At 40.8% G+C, this 23,745-nt stretch overlaps 1 protein-coding gene across 8 annotated transcripts in view; it reads left to right on the plus strand.

The window, feature by feature from the left end:
• Positions 1–23,745, plus strand: part of ITGB6 (integrin subunit beta 6) — a 127,128-nt gene that overhangs the window by 29,896 nt on the left and 73,487 nt on the right. For 3 of the 8 annotated variants that reach the window (XM_073883502.1, XM_073883504.1, XM_073883503.1), the window contains 4 exons: positions 19,551–19,632; positions 20,115–20,167; positions 20,885–20,960; positions 21,763–21,842. In XM_073883502.1, coding sequence (XP_073739603.1) covers positions 20,900–20,960; positions 21,763–21,842 — 141 coding nt within the window. In that variant the 5' untranslated portion in view covers positions 19,551–19,632; positions 20,115–20,167; positions 20,885–20,899. Of the gene's footprint in view, positions 1–19,550; positions 19,633–20,114; positions 20,168–20,682; positions 20,778–20,884; positions 20,961–21,762; positions 21,843–23,745 lie in introns of those variants that run through there. The other 5 variants (XM_025854018.2, XM_073883511.1, XM_073883499.1 and 2 more) reach the window with 3 other exon arrangements.

Here is a 23,745-nt window from a genome sequence, read left to right on the forward strand (position 1 = left end):
GGAGGCGTCGCTGGGGAGACACTGCAACAGGAAGCAGACAAGAAGCAGCAGGTCCTCTCCCACCCCCTCTATTGGCCCGTTGGCAGAGCCTGACATGAAGCAGCTGCCAAAGTAGAAACGGGGTTTGTAGACTTCCAGCTTCAGCAACACAAAGCTGGGTATAGATGACCGGGTCTGGAGCTCTGAGACATTAATTTAACAAATGGCCCATTCATAGTTAGGATTAAATGAAAAAAAAAAAATATATATATATAGCACAGTGCCAGGCACACATTATGCGCTAAGTATCATTATCATTATCATCGTCATCATTTTGATGATAAATAAGTGGACTTGGCAATTAGATGATCTGTGGTGGGTTGATTGTGAGACCAGAGATTAATTTCTGGATTCCTTTTTGGAAGGATCACTGATTATAGGTGTAATATAAAGGACAAACATGGAATCAAATATAGGAAGTCGATAAATTAGTCATGTGAATTTGACCTCTACAATAACCATCCCTCTTTATTCCCATGGCCCTGCACAACAGCAGATCCCCTTCACCTCTTGCCCAGATTCACTAAATCTTTTCTCCCACCTCCAGACCACCTAAATCACTACTCCAAGCCCAGGGGTCATTCCTACTGACTGCCTTCACCTCATTAAACTCCCATTGCTTGTAGAGTAAAAACTAAATTCCTATGACTAACATTAGCACAATCAATGATCTGGTTTGGGAGCCCCAGAAATGCTACCTTTCATTGGCTCTAGCACCGCCCTCCCCACACTAGGGTCAAGTTAGAAGAATGAGGAGTGGGAAGGAAGTCTGGCTAGACCAAACACCTAAAGAGTCTTCCTTTGGATTCCCTGATGTCAGCTCTAATTCAGAATGTCAGGAACGCAATTAACATCCCTTTGCTTCTCACCTACCTCTAAACCTTTAATAAGTGCCTCATCACAGCTGAGGTAACATTCTAATGCCCTGAGCTCATGAAGTGCTATTCTCCTCTTCTTCATTAAATTAGCAACTCCCTTCTCCCTCTTTGTTCTCTTCAATAGATTCTTCTCTTACAGTTATCAGCTGTATCAGTCAGCTAAGGCTAAAATAAGCTGCAGTAACAAATAACTCCAGAATCTCATTGGGTTCCATTGATGATATTTATTTCTTACACATGTTATATGTTGGCTTTGGGTCAATGGCAGCTCTACTCCACTCCCTTTTCAATCCAGGATCTAGGCTTATGGAGCAGCTCCTCTGAGGAATACTACTAGTTCATGGTGGAGGGAAAAGAAAATATAGTGGAACATCCCAGTGGCTCTTAAAGCTTCTGCTTGGAAGTAGCATGTATCACTTCCACTCAGATTTCGTTGGCCAAAGGCCACATGGCTTCTTCTGAGTTCAGTAGGAATAGATATATGATATTCATTAAATTGGGGACCACTGCAAATCATGGAGCTAAGCTTGAAATCAGTGGTCATGGAGGTACAAAATTAATATTTTGATCAATAGAACAATCTACTATACCATCTTAGCCAAGGATCCTATCACCTCACACCTGGATTATTAAATCTTAGGGGATGACTAATCCTAATATAATCTGGCCCCAATGGAAGTGTTCCCATAGATCCTTTGGGGTCTCCCTGTTTCTAGTGTCTCCATATTACATTAACAATGGAGTGGCTGCCATTATGTTATTTCCTAAATGCTATTATCCTCTTGTCAATCCCTTGCTCAGAACCTGAAGCAGCTCCCTATTTCCAAGCTGTTCAAATCTAAATTCAGCAGCCTAGTGTTCAAGGTTTCCATTAACTGGTCTTACCTTTAATGTCCAGCTGCTTCGCAGCTGCAAGAACAGATCCAGCCAAGGGTCTGAGGCTTTTCTACACAACTACTCCAAGATTTTTGTGGTATTAATCTTGCTTGTGCTTTTTATCCCTGCCCTACTCTCTCTTTTCCAACAAGTTTATGTACTCTAATTTCTTTAACAGTTGTATCAAATCTCATCTTCAAAAATAATGCCCTTGAATAACTACTCTTCACTCTTTATACTGTTCAAAATTCAGAATTACATCTCTAGGCTCTGTTTTTATTTTCTGCTTCTGAAATCATTGTAAATTACTGTGGGAAAAGATGTTGGGGATTTTCTACTCCACACACACCACCTCTACTGAATTTAGGTGTAAGGAAATTGTGACTTAGGAAAAGAATGAACAGAAAAGTCACTATTTGCTAAGAGGCTAAATGGGGAGGGGAATTGAGAATCCTAGCTCCTTGTTACTATTCTTCCCCTACATCAATTTGTCTCTTTTAATTTAGATCTATTTCTCCAACTAGATGATAATCTATTTTAGGGTAGGGATGCCTCATTATATTATCTGTTATGCAAGACCCTCGACATATATTATCTCTAATTCTAACAACAACCTTGCAGGGTAGCAATTATTCTTATTTTACCAATGAGAAGACTAAGTGCTAGGTAAGTCAAGTTATGGGCCCAAATAATCAACAAATGACAAAACCAAGATTTATTGAATGCCTACTGTGTGTTTGAAGTGTTAGTTCTTATTTAAAAGAGATTAAAATACAATTTACTTAAAAAATAAATGTTTCCACTTCAACATAGTTTCTAATAAATTCTAAATGAGTAATATATTCAGGACTATGGAAATTCATGCAGGACAAACATTGGGCCAAGGTATTAGGAAAGAGATTGGACTTGAGCTTGGCAATTAAGGATGCACAGAATATGTATAATCTAAGCAGACACGGTGGGTGGGTGCAAGCATTTCCAACATGGATAAGGGCATTGGTAGAAACTGGTAAAAATGGATTTTTGGGAAATTGGGAAAAACTTGTTTTTCAGAAACTGTTGTTTTCATAGGAGAGTCATGTAGTATACATCATAACAATAGATTGGGACAGAGTTATGGAAGGCTTCGAAGCCTGGGTCAAGGTTTGGGGGTTTTATTCTATAGGTTATGGAGAATCACCAAAGATGGTTGACTTTTAAAAGTAAGGTTTTAGCCAGTGTGTAATATGTGAATGATTGAAAAAGGATGGAGAGAGAAAAGATCACTTAAAGAGCACTTAGAGTGGATTAAAGACCTCTTTAATCACCTACTTTTCAACTGAGAAGCCTGGCATGGGGATGGGCAGGTTTTAGAGGGTGATGGAAATCATATCATTGACTCAAGAATTATTGCTGTTGTTTGTGGAGGGGGGGGGAGTTGAATAAGTAAAATATAGATTTTTTTAAGTTGCTTGTCCAAAAGCAGATAGTCTTGTTTGCATGAAAACATGCAGGATACAAAAGCTAATCAAATACTTCCTTTAAATGGGGAGAAGGGGAGTCTGTTCCTGGAAACTTAAAAAGCTTTATACCCCCCAATCCCATCCTCACTTTACATGGTCTTCAATGGTAATGCTTCTAATGTGGTTTTGTTTTATTTTTTAATTTTTTTTAATTTTTTCATTTTGTTCTCTTCTTTCATAAGTAAATTCACAGTTCAGTGAGCATCCATATGGGGCTAAATGTGTGCTGCTTTCAACTTACTGGCTTCCAAGCTTATAATATTTCTTCTTTTTATAAATATTATCAACTTTTTTTCTATACAATTATTTGAAAAAAATAAAATGAACCAAATTTATTTAACTTAACAAGATACTCAATTTGCCTGAACTTTAATAAACAAAGATGGCACTATTCCTCAAAAGGAAATATTGGCCACCCAGACAGAGCAATGTACAATAGCTTAAATTTAAAATGTTAATTCATCATGGGGCGTCTTGGGTGGCTCGGTTGGTTAAGTGACCGACTCTGGTTTCAGCTCAGGTCATGATCTCAGGGTGGTGGGGTCAAGCCCTGTGTTGGGCTCTGAGCTCAGCGAGGCATCTGCTTGAGATTCTCTCCCTCTCCTTATGCCCCTTCCCTAGCTCACACACTCTCTATACAATACAATACAATACAATACAATACAATGTTAATTCATCAACTGGTATATGGAAATTCAAGTATGAATCACTACAGGTAGTTTAATGATGTCATACCTACAATGAGAGCTTGAAAAATATTGATTGAATAAAAGTTAGATTTATGACATATGCATAACTCAGTAAATTAATCATTTGAATAATACTTTCTTTAAGAACTTTTTATTTTTAACTCTGGAATCATTGTTGGGGCTCCTTTTTGGCCCTTCTCAAAACTCAGAGTCTTTCTTAACTTTGGGATTCAGAGATGTCTGAAAGTATTGGCCTAAAGAACATCAATGATAGTCAAAACCTAACTCCCAAATACTAGACCTTAGTTTGGAAACTCCAAATCATGCTCATTTTACCCTTCACAGGGCCAACTTATACATTTAATTGAATTATCCAGGAAAAATTATGTGGCCTACATCTGTATATCTGATGTTTCAATCTCATTTCAGGGATTAAAAAGATGAAGAAAATTTTGCATTTTGGAAGGTCTAGAAAAAGAGTCTTCAGGCTGCACGACTAGTGCCTTTCCTTACCTAGGGGTTCTGAACTTTTTTTGTATGGCATGGACCCCTTTGGCAGTCTATTGAAGTCTATGGATCCCCTTGCAGAAAAAATGTTTTAAAAGTCCTAAACTAAAATATATGTGATTAGAAAGAAAGCCAATTAGATTGAAACATTGTTATCAAAATACTGAGAAACAAATTTATATTATAGTAACACATGTCCCTCTTTTTTAACACTTTAAATAGCAAGGTCCAGAAGCAGTTCTGAGGACTACTATGATTTTGACACAATGATCATTTTTGACATGATTTTGTGATATCTGCTAGAATGATAAAGTGATATGAAAAATAAATGTGATTTCTCTTGGTGAGAGTTAATGGGTACTACTAATATGACAGTGGTTTGTTGTCTACATTTATAATGGAAGGAAATGTTTCATTTTAATCTGGAAATAGTGCAAATTTTTTTCCATTTCAAGGTCACAGACCCTCCCCCTTAAGTTCTGTTAGTAGGTAGACCTCAGGTTAAGAACACGTATATTAAAGGATTGTTTCTGGGGCGCCTGGGTGGTTCAGTCGTTAAGTGTCTGCTTTCGGCTCAGGTCATGATCCCAGGGTCCTGGGATCGAGCCCCACATCGGGCTCCCTGCTCCGCAGGAAGCCTGCTTCTCCCTCTCCCACTCCCCCTGCTTGTTTTCCTGCTCTCTCTGTCTCTCTCTCTCTCTCTGTCAAATAAATAAATAAAAATCTTAAAAAAAAAAGGATTGTTTCTAAGTAAAACATAAGCTATCAGAGATTATACGGACACCTACTCATGCAGCATGGAGGTGACCCCACTCTCACTCTGGGAAGGTATCACCTGAGCTTGCTCCCTACTGTAACCAGCACCTAGCATCGCGTGTCACCCAGAGCAGATGTTCAGTGCGCATCTATTGATCTATTATATGAAGACAGGGTTGGAGAAACAATAGAGAGAGATTGTACTTGGCTCTCGAAAGTCCTGTCTGCCCTAACGTTCTGAGACTCTACGGCTCTGACAAATGCAGAAGGAATTTCATTGAAGCCTGCTCAGAGGGCTGTGGCTGCCAGGAAGTGACCACAGGAGACAGTGTGGGGAGGGGTGGAACAGCAATGCAGAGCAGTGGGGGTGAAGCAGAACGGGTGTTGAAAACTCAGCAGTGAGCCCTAACTCTTCCCTGAGATAAAGATCCAGATCAGAAAATGGGGCTGCCACATCCAGTGACCACAGAGGGTAACCAAAGGGCAGAGAAACAGCTGAGGCTGCTCAGCTGAGGCTGCTCAGCTGTTTTTTTCTGCTGCATGTCTATCAGCAAAGGGAATGGACAGGACATTCATTCGTCAAGATTCTGGCCCATAATTCTCTTGATGAGGAGACGATTTGTAAGCCTAAACTCTTTTTTGTGTTTCTGACAAAAATCATTAGTGGAAAATATTGATTGAGGGTGCCCCCCACACCTACCCCCTAGAAAAGAAAGGAGGCTGAATTCACACAACCTTGTGAAGTTCCTGGCAGGACTAAGGGTTAGAAACTAAGACAACCATAATGTAAAGCAATTGTTAAGGTTAATAATAGTTGTAAACTAGACACAGATGAATGAATTTATTTCAGGTGAGATATTTACTCAACACTTTTGTATCAGGGGCCTCGTGTTATACAAAAGAATAATAAAAATGGCTATTATTTTTAAAGTATGCTTACCATATATCAGGTACCTGATGTAATTCTATAATGCTCACAACAACCCTGTGTGCCTTACTAGCCCCTGCAGTAGGGTAAATGGTGGCTGCCCCAGAAGATATGTCTACCTAGAACCTGTGAATGTGATCTTATTTGGAAAAGAGTTTTTTGCAGAGCAATTAAGGATCATGGGATTGAGATCATCCTGGACTATTTGGGTGGGCCCTAAATCAATGACAAGTGTCCTTATAAGAAGAGGGGATGATACAGACAGAGAAGACAGAGGAGAAAGCTACATGCAGAGGAGGTGTTGGAGAGTGAGTCACTAACTCAAGGAAGGCTAAGGATCGCTGTCAGCCACCACAAGCTAGGAGAGAGGCATGGAACAGATTCACCCTCAGAGCCTCCAGAAGAAGCCAACCCTCTCAACACGTTGATTTCAGACTTCTGGCTTCTTAAACTTCGAGGGAATAAATTTCTGTTGTTTCCAGCTACGTGGTTTCTTCTAGGATCTACTTGAGGCTCTGAGAATCAGGGAACTATTGCTCTACTATTGAAAACTGCCCATGCGACGGTGGCCAGTCACTAGCTAGGACCTGGGTCAGGTATGCTCACCCCTCTGCTGCCTGCCCAGACACATGACTTCAGTAATTCAAGTTGGAATAATCCATTTAGGGTAACAATAATTCAGTACGAAGATTAATCCCATGCCTGGAATCAGATTGCCTGGATTTGAGGCCAACTTTTCCACTTAGTAACTACGAGACCATGGGCAAGTATTTTAACCTCTCTCTGTGCCGCATTTTTTTTCTTTTGTATAATGGGGAGAACTCAAGTGGAGCCTAAGGAGATATAACAACAGGTGTAATGTAGTTTCCTATGTGGGATTCTTGAACAGAAAGAGGACATTAAGTAAAACCTGAGGAAATCTGAATAAAAATATGGACTTTCGATAATAGTGTATCAATATGGGTTTATTTTTGTAACAAATGCACCATAATAATATAAGATGTTACTAATAGGAAATAATAGGGATGCCTGGGCGTGAGGCATATAGGAACTCTCTGTACTAATCGATCTAAAACTGTTCTAAAATATAAAATTAAATTAAATATTGTTTTTTAAGTGGGGAGAATATCAGTGCCTTGCCTCACAGTGTGAAACAAGATTTAGAACAGTGCCTGGCACATTGTAAGGGCCATGGTCTGCTATTATTGTTTTAGGATTAGTATCAAGATAAAGATCATTGTGTTTTCCATGTTCCATGAAATGGGCTAAATAATTTCTTTCAAAAGTAAGATGGTGTTATATTGTTAGAGTAAGGTTGTCTGAAAATGTTACTGCAACTCTAGTTTTGTCTCACTTCAAAGCTAGGTGAAGCCAAATCAAGTCATTAAACATTCTCTGACACCTCAGTATTTCTTGGTTTTTAGATTTGCAAACTGATTTCTGACAACCATCCTACTCTCTGCATGTAGTTCAAATGAATAATCCAGTCTGCTTATCTGTGAGCAAGAAAAAAAATACTTGTAAATATGGCTTTGAAACATGTCTTCCTGTGTTTAAAAAAATGTTACTGGCTTCCCTGTTTTAAAAACACCTGATCACATTTTACCCTTTCCTTGGAAAATCAAACAGACTGAATTACAGTGACTCTTCCTTTGCTATGTTGACACCCCACAAGGTAGACAAATTATTCATTTCTTATATATTCATGTAGATTCTCATCTCAATGAAAGAACATTTTTATTGTTAAAAAATGGCATAAAACTGACAACTGTAAGATGTGAGGCTTCTCATGAGAATGATCGTGTCAAGGAAGGATGTCCAGATTCAAACAGACTGTTCCCACCTCATCTGAAGCCATGCATCTGAAGGGTTTGAGACAGTAGGAAGGAAAGCAAGTTTGGAACAAAGTGCTGCACACTTTCTCACCTGAAGCAATGCTTCCTACCCAAAGAAGAAAATGCTGTTGTCTTAAAGGGAACTACTCTTCTCACCTTCTGCAAGCAAGACAGGCTGATGGGTCCACAGACGAGAGCTTGAGGATGGAATGCTGTGTACTAACAAGAAACAAGCAAAGGGTGGACACAAGTCATAGTGGGGGGTCCTCTGTGTCATAGGGAAGTGTTTCACCAGGAATTAGGTCGTTCAGTACAAAAAGTATTTTAAATAACCAAGGTCACGGCCTGGGTCTGAGTTTAGAGATTTATGAGTCATCACTATCCCCAAGTTCTTTATCTGAACATCATCTAAATGGACTTGCTCTTTGGATTTCCTGGAGAAAGAGAATTTTCTCCAGGAAAACCCATCTTGAAAGGTCTTTGAATGAGATAATGAATTCAAAATGGGGCAGGAAACAAATTCACACCTGGATTTTCTTAAGAAATCTGGCTACAATGTTTGAGTTTGATTCTGGGACTCCTCGACAGCAGCCTAGGTAAAATTTCATAAAACTTTCAGTATCTCTATTCTTTCTTCTAGCACTTCTGAAACTATTATTAGCTGGAATGGATCTAGGAATACTAATAAGTACATGAAGAAAAAAGGCTTTCCCTAAGCAAATAATTTTTTGTTTAATTTTTTTTTTAATTGTTAAACAAAGGTAAGCAATTTCCTTCCCTGTGGGGCATCTTAAAGTGTTTAATAGGTTAATGAGCATTGTGATTTCTGATAGGGGAGATTTGATTCTCTTTATTAACTAAACAATAGGAACATTTCACCATCAGGGCAAGGATTAACAGTTCTCTTCAGAACAGACTTTGGGAGATAATACTGATATATTATTATGATCTAAAGTCCATACTTTTTTCAGTGCTCTTCCTCCAGTGACACACATAAAAATAAATCATTCTATTGGTTAACATTTAAATCCTGTCTTCTTAATCCTTTACTGCCTAAGGTTTAGACACTAAGCCATCTCAAATTAATTTACACCATGCAGCAAATATCCAGTAATCTACCAAGGTCTGGACTGACACCAGAGCTGACAACTGCCCTTTCCATGCTTTGGGGCGTTGCTCTATTAATGCTCAAGATGTCATAATTTTATCAATTTTATGAATATTTGCAAAAAAACCCCAAAAAACTCTCCCAAAATATTTGCAAATAACACAAATTTTCTTCTATCTAAAAATTTTCATTACATGTATTTTGGTTGGAATTTTAAAACTTTGAACTCCTTGGTATGAAGAAAACTATTCACTGCTTAAAAAAATGTTGAAGGGGCGCCTGGGTGGCTCAGTCGTTAAGCGTCTGCCTTCGGCTCAGGTCATGATCCCAGGGTCTGGGATTGAGCCCCACATCGGGCCCCCAGCTCCACGGGAAGCCTGCTTCTCCCTCTCCCACTACCCCTGCTTGTGTTCCCTCTCTCGCTGTGTCTCTCTCTCTCTGTCAAATAAATAAAATAAAATCTTTAAAAAAAAAATGTTGAAACTATGGTTGAGCCCTCTGCTGCCCTAGTCGTCAGTTAAAACCCTGGAGCACTCTCCTCGGCTACCTGGCAGGGGAAAGGATTATCTGCCAGCACAGCTTCACCCAGAGAAATTCTGAGACAACAGGTTGCAGGACAGACAGGCAGGTTTCACACTTCCTCAAAGTCCCTCACAACTGACAGTTCAGTGGAGGCATATTTTGTCTGAAAGTAATCATGTCCAACAATATATAGATTCATTGTTTCATTTAATTTATATGTCAGCTGAATTTGTTTTTTTTTTTTAGGATTTTATTTATTTATTTGAGAGAGAGAGTGAGAGGGAGAGAGAGAGAGAGAGAGAGAGCATGAGCCAGGGGAAGTAGCAGGCAGAGAAGCAGGCTTCCCCGCTGAGCAGGGAGCCCGACATGGGACTCGATCCAGGACCCTGGGATCATGACCTGAGCCGAAGGCAAACGCTTAACCGACTGAGCCACCCAGACCCCCTCCTTTTCCATTTCTTAAGACATCACCAGGTTAATGACATTTTGAGTAGCTTGTTAGAATAATTTATTGGTTAACCTTTTTAACGATCAGAGGATTTGATGATGCTCAATCCCTTTCCATATTTGACTTTGCATAAACTTATTGGAAAGATTCAGTGAGTGGGCATCAGCGACAACCAGAAAAGTCCATAAAATGGGAGCTGAAAGTAGTAAATCATCTCTGGACCTCCTCAAGGATATTCTGTAAACATAATCTTTGGTGACCATTTCTCCCAGCTTTTTAGAATATAAAAACCTTCTCTACTGTTGCAGTTGCATAAATTACATCTTCAAGGTGTAAAAAAAAATAAGTCCAGAATCTTTCCACTTTGCAAGATTTTTAAAAAATTAAAATATGGTCATCTTACCATGGCCTAATGAGGAATGTATTTTTAAAAAAAATCTGTTAGGGCAGACTCTTTTGCTATATAAATTCACCCCAGTTGTCTAGAGAAGACTGTGCGACCGTGGGCATTTTCCAGGATTTCTTTTGCTCCTCAATTGCCAAGTCATGGGGAATTCAAGAGCAGAGATGCCAGCCAAGCAGACTTTCACTGAGCTAAAGGAATGTTAACAATACAAGTATGTAGCTAGTCTCACCATGGAACACTTGCCTGCATAGTTCTGACCCTTCCCATTCTGCCACAGAACACCTTTTGCACGGTTATGATTCCACAGGACTCCACAGGTTATTAGAGCCGACTAGAACTGACCATGACTCTTACTGTGGGCAGACATTATCTGCTATCTCTATGACATGTCTGGAGAAAGCTGCTGATGATGGTGGGGTTATCAAGTAGAGACCTTCATTATTCTTGGAGTCTTCCTTGAGCCCTTGATTTCTCTTCTTCCCTACACGAGACCCATTTGTAAATCCTGTCTATCTTGGAAGTATGTCCAGAATCTAACCACCTCTCACTATGTTCCTTGTCTGAGCTTTCATCATCTCTGGCCTCAACTACTAAAAAAGCCTTGGTAGGTCTCCTTGCTTCCATCCTTGTCTGCTCAGAGTGATCCTTTCAAAACATAAGCTACATCATGTCCCACAAAACCCCATAAAACTTCCCTTCTCTATCAGATACAAAGCCAGAGTCCTACCCATGGCCCACGAGGCTCTCCTGACGAGTTCCCCACTGCCCCTTGCCTCTCTGGCTTGTCCCCTATTACCTCCTCATGCTCACCCACTCTGTCCAACCCAATCTCACCAGCCACCTTGTGTGTTCCCAAATACTGCTGCCCAGGATTTTATACTTGATCTTCTTCCAGAGAGCCATGTGTCTCTCTCCTTCACTTCTGCAGGGTGTTGCCTAATGCCACCTTATCAGAAGCTTCTCTGGCCACCCCACCTCGGTCATTTTCTGACCCTTTACCATTCTTCATGTTTATTAGCATATATCCCTGCCTTAGCCTGTATCATTTATCTTTGTTTGTGGGTTTATTGTCCGTCTGTCCTAGGAACGTGAGCTCTGTAAGGAAGAGACTTTGTCAGTTTTAATCAATGCTATATTTCCAGAACAGTGTTTGGAACATAGTAGGATCTTAATAGATAGTTGCTGAATGAGTAAGTGAATGAATAAATAAATCAGAGTCCATTTTTACCAGGAATACCACTGCCCATTGCAGCCCCAGAAGTAAGAGATGGTGCTCATCAGAAAAAATATTTGCTTAAAACCAAGGAATCCTAACCTCTGGATAGACTGTTTGAATTATCTTTTAAAGAGAAAAGAAAAAAAAATACTTAGCAGTTTTGCAAGCTGTGAATGAGCAAATCACCTTGCAATCTGTGGGTTCATATGGACTTCTTGCCATGGCATACCATTCACTTAATAGATAGGAAAACAGGGCACAAAGAGAGTTCTGAGTCAAGTTAGAATAAACTCATATTCACCGAGATTTTATGAAAAATCTTGTCTTTGGAATTTTTCCACAAACTAAAGTGCAGAAGGAGCTCAATTCTTTTAGCCTTCAAAATAATTTCCAAAACCTCAAGTGAATGAGTTTCTCAAGCAAGCCTCACATACAAGATGTACGTCAGACTTGCCAAGTAAGAACTATCCTCCTTTAACTAAGTGTGACTGAGTACTGAACTCCAGAGTTGGGTGGAGAACGACTGCATTGGAAGAGCAGGAGTTAATCCTGAGTCATTTCCTGGCCACAGGGCATTCCTGTGACCACCCTCTCCTGGACCCACTGCCAAGCCAGGCTCCAAAAAGCAGCGGTGTCACCTTCCCCTGAAGGGCCAGGCAACAGGCTTTGTTTCATTTGTTTTTAAGTGATTTGTACCAGACTTCAATCAGAGAAGGAATACAAAAGGATTATGTGATCCAGGACCATATTTCTGTCTCATTTTTGGTGGTGAATGATCCACAGGATGAAGAACAAACAAACCGAAAGGAAGACAGCTGGACACAGGGCTAGAGCTGGAACATGGAGCCTAGAGACTGAGAGGCAGACATGTCTAAAGATTCCTTGGAGAATTTCATTTCTTGCTGACAGCTGCTTGATGATTCTATGGACATCTTTTATCTACCAGGAGGCCGTGTGCCTGGCGATGCTAAGCTTGTATTGGAGAGAGTGTTCTGTCTCCAAGGCTCTGCTGTCTGAGCAGCTCCGGGACATTGGGCAGTTTACAGAGCTTCTTGTGCCTCGGGCTCCTCATCTGGCAAATGGAAATAAAATAGTCTCTACTTCCTAGGGATATTATGAGAATGAAATAAGGCAATATTACCAAATGTTTAACAGTGCCCGGCAAATGGGAAGAGCTCAATAACCCTAACTACAGTAAACATGAATCCTGAGTGAAATCAGAGCGGGTTTTGCCATGAACGGGATGAAGGCTCCACCTAGGTCCTACCTTGTACAGGTGTGGGGGAGTAGTTGGGGGCAGTAGGCAGTTCCAAGTGAGGGCAGGAAGCCAGATAACCAGCAGGAAGCATTTCTGGTCAACTGCCTGCCTAACGAGATAGCAAGAAGAATGGGACTAGAATCTCCAAGTCTTCCGTAGTTTGTCATTTTTTTTCTTTCCTTCTCATTTTAAATAAATAGACCCTTTCATACCTAATTTATTATCAATTTTGCATTCCTTTTCTTTCTTTTTTTTTTAGATTTATTCATTTATTTTAGAGAGAGAGAGAGCGGGGGGAGGGGCAGTGGGAGAGAGAGAATCCTCAAGCAGACTCCCTGCTGAGCACAGATCCTGACACAGGACTCACAACCCTGAGATCACTACCTGAGCAGAAATCAAGAGTTGAACACTTAACCAACTGAGCCACCCAGGCACCCCTGCATTCCTTTTCTTAAGGAGGGCACTGCAAATCATATAATCTTTAAGCCTTTCACAACTGGATTCATCCCAGAATGATATAATTAGATCTTCACCATAATCTTGAAAAGTGGATATTATCACTATTTCTCAGACTAGAAAGTGCTCAGAGATCAATGGTATCCCCAACAAGATACAATAGGATCTGGCAGGGCTGCAATTTGAACCCAGGTCTCTCTACATACAAAATGTAACTTCTTCCCACTACACCCAGCTTCCTCCCATCATGAGCATCATGAAGACTTCAAAAAGTGAGCTCCAGATTCAAACCGAACCCATGTTCACAGCAGCATTATTCACAAGAGCCAAAAGGTGGAAACAATTCAAATGGCCATGGACAAATGAGTAGATAAACAAAATGTGCTCTATCTGCACAATGGAATATTATTTCTGAAAGAGGAATGAAATTTGAAAGCATGTGGATGAACCTCGAAAACTTTATGCTAAGTGAAATAAGCCACACATAGAAGGCTTTATTGTATGATTCTACTTACGGTGAGTTACCTAAAGTAGTCAAATTCATAGAGATAGAAAGAATGAGTGGTGGTTGGCGGGGGCCAGGGACACAAGAAGTTATTGTTTGATGGGTACAAAGTTTTAGTCTGGACTGATAAAAATTCTAGAGATGGATAGTGGTGAAAGTCACAGAACAATGTGAATGTACTTCATGCCAATGAATTATACACTTAAAAATGGTTACCATGATAAATTTTATGTCATGTATATTTTACCACGGTAGAAAAAGTGAACTTCAGACTAGAATGTAAGGCCTAGGCCATGAAAAATTTCTCTAGCATTTAATCCATGTGGGCATTATGCACTAAAATGACAGGAGACTGGTCCATATCCTCTTTAAAAGAATTTTTTTGAAAGCCTTGAAATATGAAGGTATCATATTTCAAGTGGATACAAAGGTATCCACTTACAGATTCTGGGCTTCGAAAATTACACACATCCACAAGTCAGCCGTAGCATGGTGCAAATGACCTTCCCTGCATTGTATCACACACGTAGATACATCAGGGTCAGACCCTAAGACAAAGCATCCATTCCCACTGTCTTCTTTCAGCTACTCACCATGAAACATTTTCCTAGAAAGACAGCTAGAGGTTGACCTGTCGCTGGTACTTGAAATAAAGCTGGTAACACAGCAAGACCATCCCCAAAGCTGGCAGTTCTCACTAAGGTCCCCAGGGTTTGAATTGGAGATCAGCGAGGTCTACTCAGGAGTGTTTTGAGGTGCCCTGGGCCTGGCCCAGCTGGGCCCTCGATTGTCATTCTCTGATGCTGAAGTGTGGCTATGTCAGGAGAGACCCAAGCCAATTACAGTGGGTCAGATGGGTTCACATGGTTTCCTGAAGTCAGGGCTCGGCTGAAGACAACCCATTGTTAAATCTCAGAACCAAAGGCTCGGTGAAGGGCAGAGTGCAGAAGTCCTTCCCTGAGCTGTATTACTCCACCTGCCCTCCCCTCCCCCCCACTCCAGCTCAGACTCTCCCAGAGGGAGTCAGAGCCCCAATGAGCAATTGGGACAGTATAATTCTATCTGTGAGCCTGACCAGCCTGTATAAAAATGTACATGGTGTGACGGGATCTCTTGATTTTAAAGAATAGAGACTCCCTTGACTACCCACAAGCAATGGGAATTGTTTATAAGGATACATATCGCCCTAAAAGAGGTTCTTGGGAGACCCAGGAAGAGCCAGGCTTCAGAGAGATCCGATCTGGAAGGGCATTTGGGATCCACAGCAATTCTCAGCCTGGGGCATGCTCCTTCTTCCTTGACAGAGTGAGTTTACCAACCTGACTCGGTTGCCCTGTTCATGTGGCTCCGGGTCCCTTCTCTGCTGCTTTGACGATGATACTCTCAACCCACCCCTTCATCTTCAGCTCATTACAGCTTTCCTCTGCCTTGGGTCTCTTCCTCCTTGTACCTCCCTGTAGCTGCCAGTTCCTCCTGACATTAATCCACTCCTGAAGCATCATGTTCCCTCCAACCTGATGTCTACTCCCTGCTAGCTTCAGCTCCCAAAACCAAACCCCCGATTTTTAGTCTCTATTCCCCAGTTCAAATTCCATATGTAAAGGAACAGAGGTAATTAATCTGGGTGCCTTGGCTAAGGGCACACAGTTTTCATCCAGTATACCTTATGGGGTGCTGGTCAGCTCATGGAATAACTCGAGCTACCTCCCTCCACAGGGGTACAGAGGATGGGTATTTTCCAGGAGAAGGCATCAGGTACCACATCTTCAGCAAGCAAGAATGTTTTCTCTATACCTTGGAGCGTGTTACAAATTTTCAGAGTAGTGCCAAGGTCAAAACAGAGCGGATGGACATTTTCTTACAGCATTGTTCTACTTTGTATTTTCTCTTAAATATTTTTTCCCCACCCTGCCTTTTAAGCTTTTTTTCAGCTTTCATCACAACCTAAGCAAGGGACAGCTTATCCTTCTCCTAATTGCATTCTGTAGCTTCCAAAAACATTCATTCATTTACTTATCGATTTATTCAATATCCATGGAGGGTGTGCCTATAAGAGGTAAAATTCTAGACAATGAAGACATAAAATTCATCCATTTACTTGATAAATATTAATTGACTACCTGCAAAGTACCAGGCTTAAGCCATTTGCTGGGACTATGAAGATAACTAAGACACAGTCCTTGTCTGATGTGTAGTAAGAATTCAGCAAATACTTGTTGAATAAGCAAGTGCCTTAAAGGAGCTCCCAGCCTCGTGGGCAAGAAAGGCGAGTATTAGGCAATTACAAGCAGGGTGAAAAGGGCTGTCTGGAGAAAGTCTGCAGGAAGAGGCCTGGAGCAACCATGAACAGCGAGGGACTGCAATTGGAGACAGGGTCAATAAAGCCGGCAATTATGATTTTAAGAACTGGGAGGGAAGTCTGTACATGGGATGGCACAGGGTCCTCAATTTAAACACAGTCGAGTTGAGCGTCTGGAATTCCCCCAGGACCTTGCTGCTGCTGCCCACATCCAGTCGGCAGAGGGACAGGAAGATGGGCTGGACCTGGTGTGGACCCCTCCCACTCATACTCCATTGGCAAGAGCTAGTCATTGGGATTCTCTTAACTGCAAGACAGGCTGGGAGAGGTAGTCTAACTGTGTTCCCAGGCAGAAGAGATTTTCAGTGGCAGCTAGAGTCTTAGAGAAAAGGTTCCAGGAAGTGGTCCCAACCAGAGTTGTTACAGGCATCCTTGATCCCAGCTCACTGCCAGAGAGGTCAGTGGGCAGGCAGAAAACTCAGTGACCAGAGCAACTCTGGGCCATCCAAGGTCCTTCAGGTACTTCAGGCAGTCTTATGGGGTGTAAGATCTTATCTTCCAAAATGAGATTTGACAATGGCATGTTCTGTCTATAGAAAAATGTAGATTTCAAGTAGAAACTTGTCAAGAACTGTGAAGGGCTTGAGATTTTCCTTGCAGGCTAACAAGTTAGCTCATCACAGATTCCTGGATGCTGAGAGACACGGGAGATGCCGAGGTCAGAGATACAGATACAGGACTGTGTAATTCACAGCAATAGCAGTGGCCAGAGGGGCAGCACTTTCTTTCACCAGTTAGTCAAGATCAATTCCCACAACATGACACAAAGGGGAAGGGGGGGCATGTGCATGCGTGATGGCCTATGTTATAAGAGAGGAGCTCTGAGTTTAGGGAAACTGAATCCTCTATACTGGGCCATAAGCATGTCTGCTCCCGTTCTGGAGGGAGACATGATCTCTGTCTTCCAAAGCCCTCAGCAATCTGCTCTTTGCCCTACAGACAGACCATACCTCTACCTTCAAAGGCTGTTCACATTACAAACATCCTTGAAAAGAGAATCTAGAACAAAGGCAGTCACTGTCTGCTTGCAAGGTATGCAGAAATGTGAGAGATACTTGGAGAACTATCTTCCAAGAAAAAGGTTCCTTTTTAGCCAGGAGTGTTCTTCAGACAGCACCTTCCTCCTCTGCCTAAACTCTAGATGTTGGCAGATCTCAGGGCTCAGTTCTCAGAGCTCTTCCTTACCTACACTCCCTTCCTTGGGATCTCATTCAGCCTCTTATCTTTTTTTTTTTTTTTTAATTTTTTTATTGTTATGTTAATCCCCATATATTACATCATTAGTTCCCGATGCAGTGTTCCACGATTCATTGTTTGTTCATAACACCCAGTGCTCCATGCAGAACGTGCCCTCCTCAATACCCATCACCAGGCTAACCCATCCCCCCACCCCCCTACCCTCTAGAACCCTCAGTTTGTTTTTCAGAGTCCATCATCTCTCATGGTTCGTCTCCCCCTCCGACATACTCCCCTTTTCTTCCTCTCCTGTTATCTTCTTCTTTTCCTTTTTTCTTAAAATATGTTGCGTTATTTGTTTCAGAAGTACAGATCTGTGATTCAACAGTCTTGCACAATTCACAGCGCTCACCGTAGCACATACCCTCCCCAATGTCTATCACCCAGCCACCCCATCCCTCCCACCCCCAACCACTCCAGTAACACTCAGTTTGTTTCCTGAGATTAAGAATTCCTCATATCAGTGAGGTCATGTGATACATGTCTTTCTCTGATTGACTTATTTCACTCAGCATAACACCCTCGAGGTCCATCCACGTCGTTGCAAATGGCAAGATCTCATTCCTTTTGATCAGCCTCTTATCTTTAAATCCATGTTGATGATCCCAAATTTACAGTTTGCACTTCAACACTGCCCCCACTTCCAGACTCAGATAGCAAACTGTCTATGTGGCATCTTCCCTTGGTTATCTTCTAGAAGTCTCAAGCATAACATATGTTTGAGTCTCATCCTTCACATGAAAACTGATCTTTCCCCAGGGTAACCCCTCTTAGGAAAAAGTATTAAACATTCAGTTGCTCAGGCCAAAAATTTCTCTTTCTTCCATATCCATACCAATATTCCATAAGCCTATTCTGTTTTCTTTCTTTTTTTTTTTTTTTAAAGATCTTATTTATTTATGTGTCAGAGAGAGATGGCATGGGCGAGCGCACAAGCAGGGGGAGTGGCAGGCAGAGGGAGAAGCAGCTCCCCGCTGAGCAGGGAGCCTGATGCCAGACTCGATCCCAGGACCCTGAGATCATGACCTGAGCCAAAGGCAGATGCTTGATTGACTGAGTTACCCAGGCATCCCAAGCCTATTCTGTTTTCAAATTATAACCTGCATCTGAGCACTGCTATCCTTCTACATCATCACATCCTAGTCTCAACCACCTTGTCTCTGTCCTAAACAACTGCCATAAATTTCTAATCGGCCTCCTACCTTCTAATCTTGCCCCATACATTCTAACCTCCGTGACAGCCAGAGTAATTCTTTTCAAATGTAAATCAAATAATATTACTCTGCTTTCAACCTTCCAATGACATTCCAAACACATTTAGAATAAAACTCAAGGTCAAGACTATGTACACTTTGACCTCTGCCTCTAAATCTGACCTCATATGCTACCCTTCCTCTCCCTTCTTGCTCTCACTGTCTTTGAAAATGCTGAGCATGAGGCTATCTCAGGGCCTTTGCACTTTGTTGCCCAAGAAAGTTAGGGCTCTGTCAGATGTCAGTTGAGCAGAGAACCCTTCCTGACTATCCTAAATAAAATAACACACCTTCACTACCCCTCTTTCATTTTACCCAGCTTTATCATTTTTCTTCACCTTTATTACTGCCTGATTTTAAGCAGCAGCTTAGAATATATGCTTCATGAGTTAAGAACTTGGCTTTGTTCACTGACATATCCTCTGCTTCTAGAACAATACCTGGCACAGAGTAGATGCTCAATAAGTATTTGTTGAATGAATGAATGAATGAATGAATGAAAACAGTTAATACGAGGTACAAATATGGAGACAATATCAGGGGTACAGATATTTTATGCCTCAATCTTTCTTCTTTAAGCTAAATCAACTGATTTCATAACTGTATGTTTCTCCCAAAAGGCATATCTTTCAGCTCTTTAATAATTCTGGTTTCTCTCTACAGGATTCTTGCCATGTTCTTTCATGTTCTTGTGTATGATGGAGTTCAAAATTGAACATAGCCTTCTGAGAAGAACCTGAGCAGTCTATAATTAGTTTTTCCTCTCTCCACAGGATTCGCATGCTTGTCTAGAAATACACCTTTAAAAGATAATCTCCCAGGACATATGCCCAGCCACAAAGAAGCCTGTCCAAGGTCAGAGAGTTTAGAGAGTAACAAAGCGAATATTTGATGCTTACCTGTTTGCAGTTTTTACAAAGCCCCAAACACTCTCCTGAATACATTGGGAAAAATATATAATCAACCTCATGAATTTAGCCATAGATTGTATCTATTTTAAATTGGTCACTCTTCCTTTTAACAACTAAATAACTGCTATGTGCCAAGTGGTAAGCTAGAGGCTGGGACAGACAGAAGAGCCCTTGGTCCTGATCCAGAGGAACGCCAAATCCTAGGCACCACCGTGTCTGTTTCGATTGTTGTTGTTGTGAAATTATCTAATCTAGCCTAATTTCATTTTCATACATTATACTTATTTCCAATATCACTTTTTAATTAAGAATTCTATACTCATGGAAAAAATATATTTTATCCAGTTTGAAAAACAAGGGAGCACAGTGTTTTGCTTTCCCTAGTCTGCCTTCTATTTTAATTGTAAAATGATTTTTATTTTTCAGAGTTCCTTTCAATTTTCTGCAAAGGATTTAACAATGGAATACAAAAATCTCAGGTATCTTCCTTTAGCTCATTTTAAAACCCTCCTTACAGGGCACCTGGGTGGCTCAGTCCTTAAGCGTCTGCCTTTGGCTCTGGTCATGATCCCAGGGTCCTGGGTTCGAGCCACGTATTGGGCTGCCTGCTCAGTGGGAAGCTTGCTTCTCCCTCTCCCCCTGCTTGTGTTCCTTCTCTCGCTGTCTCTCTCTCTGTCAAATAAATAAATAAAATCTTAAAAAAAAAACCTTCCTTACATATAACTTACATGTTTTTGTTTTATTTATCATCTTTACTGTTGCTATTAAATTAAAATTTAGGAACAATTTTAGATTATATTTCCATTGCTCTTTGGACATTTTATTGATCAATATTTCACTAAAGATATTAACTTTCTCTAGGATGCAGAGAGACTAAGAGAACTCACACAAAAATTTCTACTGAATGAATTTCCCCACCTTCTTGGTGATTGTACACCTGCCTTCCTTATAAGGAGAACAAGGAAGTAAATCATGTTGAAGTTGCTTTTAAACACAGCTTTCCTTCTTTACCTGTCCAGGTAGCCTGTTTTCATTTCAGTCTTAATGAAAACTTTTAAATTTACATCTCAAGTTTCTTTCCAAAGCAGTGTAAGTAGTATTTAACATTTTACACCTCCAGGAAGAAAGACTTTAACGATGTTCAGCTTTGGTCTTATAATGTTGAAGGTAATTCATTTTTTAATCTGTCTGCACAGCGAGAACTGAAACGAATGGGGATTGAACTGCTTTGCCTGTTCTTTCTATTTCTAGGAAGGAATGATCACGTACAAGGTAAGACCTAAGCTCTCCGATATATTGCTTTCTTGGTATGCTTTACAAACCTGTCATTTGGTTCAGAAACTAGATCTGAAGTCATTTTTTATTTGATCTGTTCGATCGCTTGTTGGCCATTGAACGAACGCTTTAACAAATTACAGGCAGAGGCAGGGCTGTTCCCACAGCAAATGCTCTCGGCTTCAGGTAAATAAATACAAAGGTTGCATGGGCATCTTAATGAGGAGAATTAAACAGCTTTATTACACAATAGGGCTCCTTAATACCTTAGTGACAACCATCTTGGTAACTTTTCTAGCTATTCTATTGACAAGGTCTTACACTTAAGAGAAATAATCTCGAGAAAGAAGAACTTACTTTAAAAATAAAAAAAAATCATTCATTTAAGAGAGACGCATTTTTTTTGTTTTCTTGAATTAAATTTTTAAGTCTTCATTTTTTAAAAATTTTATTTTGTTATGTTGCAAATATTTTTTAAAAATTAAAGTGGGTGATAGTGAATGAGGATAATAAACATAATGAATGGTCCTAAGTTTGTGAATGTTGAGATAGTTTTATATTTTAAGAAAAAAAAAGGAATGATCACTTTTAGCTAAAAAGACACACATATTCTCCATGTGACAGATGTAAAATGTGAACTTTTTAACAAGTTGCAAACTTTTTAAGAACTGGTCTCTGAAGGCTAACATCAATTTTGATGTTGCTTCATTCAAGTACTTTAAGAACTAGACTTCTTTCTCGTAAATGAAAATGACTGCGAGTGTGCTGAATCCCTGTGTCTTGCTGGGTTTAAACACAGGTGGCTGTGCCATGGGAGGGGCAGAGACCTGTGAAGACTGCTTACTTATTGGACCCCAGTGTGCCTGGTGTTCTCAGGAGGTAAACAGACAACCTCAGCATGTTTGTAAAAAAACTGCAGTTACAGGTTATGTGGCTTCCATCGATGATCATTCTGATAGTGTCCTGCTTTCTGTGGGGAATAGGAGTGAGACAAATCAGGAAAGGAAAATATAAGCATCAGTAGGCCACCTTGTCATTCATGTGATTACTTCCAAAAACAACTTGCAGAGGTAGCGAATGTCAAAATCATTGTGAAAAATATCTAACTCAGGTTCCTTTATTTAACCTGATTCCTCCTCTTATTTTAAAGGCATTTCTCACCGGTTACATGTCAAATGCCGAGGCTCTGAGTAATCAGAGATCACAGAGATGATATTTTCTAAAGTTAAATATACATTTGACTTCAATATCCTAATTGTGTTCCATCTGGGAACGAGGATCCATTGGGAACCACTGTTAGGTTCTAAGAGAAGGCTTCTAGTTTGGGGGGAAATTTTGCTGCTCAGACAGTATCCAATTCTTTTAAAAATTAAGCTTTCATGAGCTTGGTGACTGTACCACACCGATGACAAAGCCGGAAACAGACATTCCTTATCTGATCAAACTGAAAAGTCCGGGAAAGTAATATAAGGGGTGGTGGCACAGGTAACAAGGAATCCCAAGTCACTGTCTTTTGTGACCCTGAAGAACAGTTTGTAAATGATTCCTGGTAAGAAAGAGCCTCCTTAACTCTTTCTGGATTTAAAACAGTTCTCTACTGAATCTCATAAAGACTATCTGAGCACAGATGAAAGCATACAAATGCCAAGGTCAGCAAGAACTGAGTAGCAGGCTCAAAGGGGAACGAGCCTGGGTGCCTGGCTCAGGAGGAGGTGATAACTATTAAGACTCAAATTCCAAGCTGCATGTATACCGTAGAGGAAGGTCTCACAGACACAGAGCACAAACCTAGCTAACTCCCCCACTACTGCCTTGACGGATGGGCCATACATCAAAGTGCGAAGGAATTATGCTTTTTTTGAGCTCATGTATCAAAAGCAGTTTTGAGAATATACCAAGAGGAAAAACCCACATATTTTTTTTTATGTTGACTCCCTGAAGAAGACAGTATTAGTTTCATGCCAGAGACGTAAAACAACAAATCAATCTAACTATATGCCTACCTGTAGAATTTTTATTTAAATGCAAGCCCTCGGGCGCCTGGGTGGCTCAGTTGGTTAAGCGACTGCCTTCGGCTCAGGTCATGATCCTGGAGTCCCGGGATCGAGTCCCGCATCGGGCTCCCCGCTCAGTGGGGAGTCTGCTTCTCCCTCTGACCCTCTTCCCTCTCGTGCTCTCTATCTCTCATTCTCTCTCTCTCAAATAAATAAATAAAATTAAAAAATAAAAAAAAATAAATGCATTTTTTAAGCATTCATTTAAGAGAGCTTCTTAAGTTACTATGAATAGCTTTACTTGTGGATGATACTTGTTAGCCAAATCACTGTCATTTTTTTTTAAAGATTTTGTTTATTTATTTGAGAGAGAGAACACACACACACACACACACACACACACACACACACACTAGTTGGGGGAGGGGCAGAGGGAGAGGGAGAAACAGACTCTCCACTGAATGGGGAGCCCACCACAGGTCTCGATCCCAGGACCCCAGGATCATGACCTGAGCCCAAGACAGACACTTACCCAACTGAGCCACCCAGACACCCCACAAATCACCATCAATTTTTAAGGCCAGATTATTCTAAATGTACTCTAACAGTAGAAGTAGTTGAGGCAACTGAAGCAAAAAGTACGTTAGGCCTCTGTTTAGAGCAGATTGAAAAAAAAGATTCTACAGTTACCACTACCTCTGGTGCGTTGGCCAACACTGTAGTTACAGGTGGTAGCAGCCACACTGTGCTGAGAGGCATCCTGAGGCCTTGTCAAGCCACTGTTTGCT

Source organism: Callorhinus ursinus, unplaced genomic scaffold (assembly GCF_003265705.2).
Source record: "Callorhinus ursinus isolate GAN/ISIS: 27379988/994484 unplaced genomic scaffold, GSC_fseal_2.0 scaffold2, whole genome shotgun sequence".
Taxonomy (NCBI): domain Eukaryota; kingdom Metazoa; phylum Chordata; class Mammalia; order Carnivora; family Otariidae; genus Callorhinus; species Callorhinus ursinus.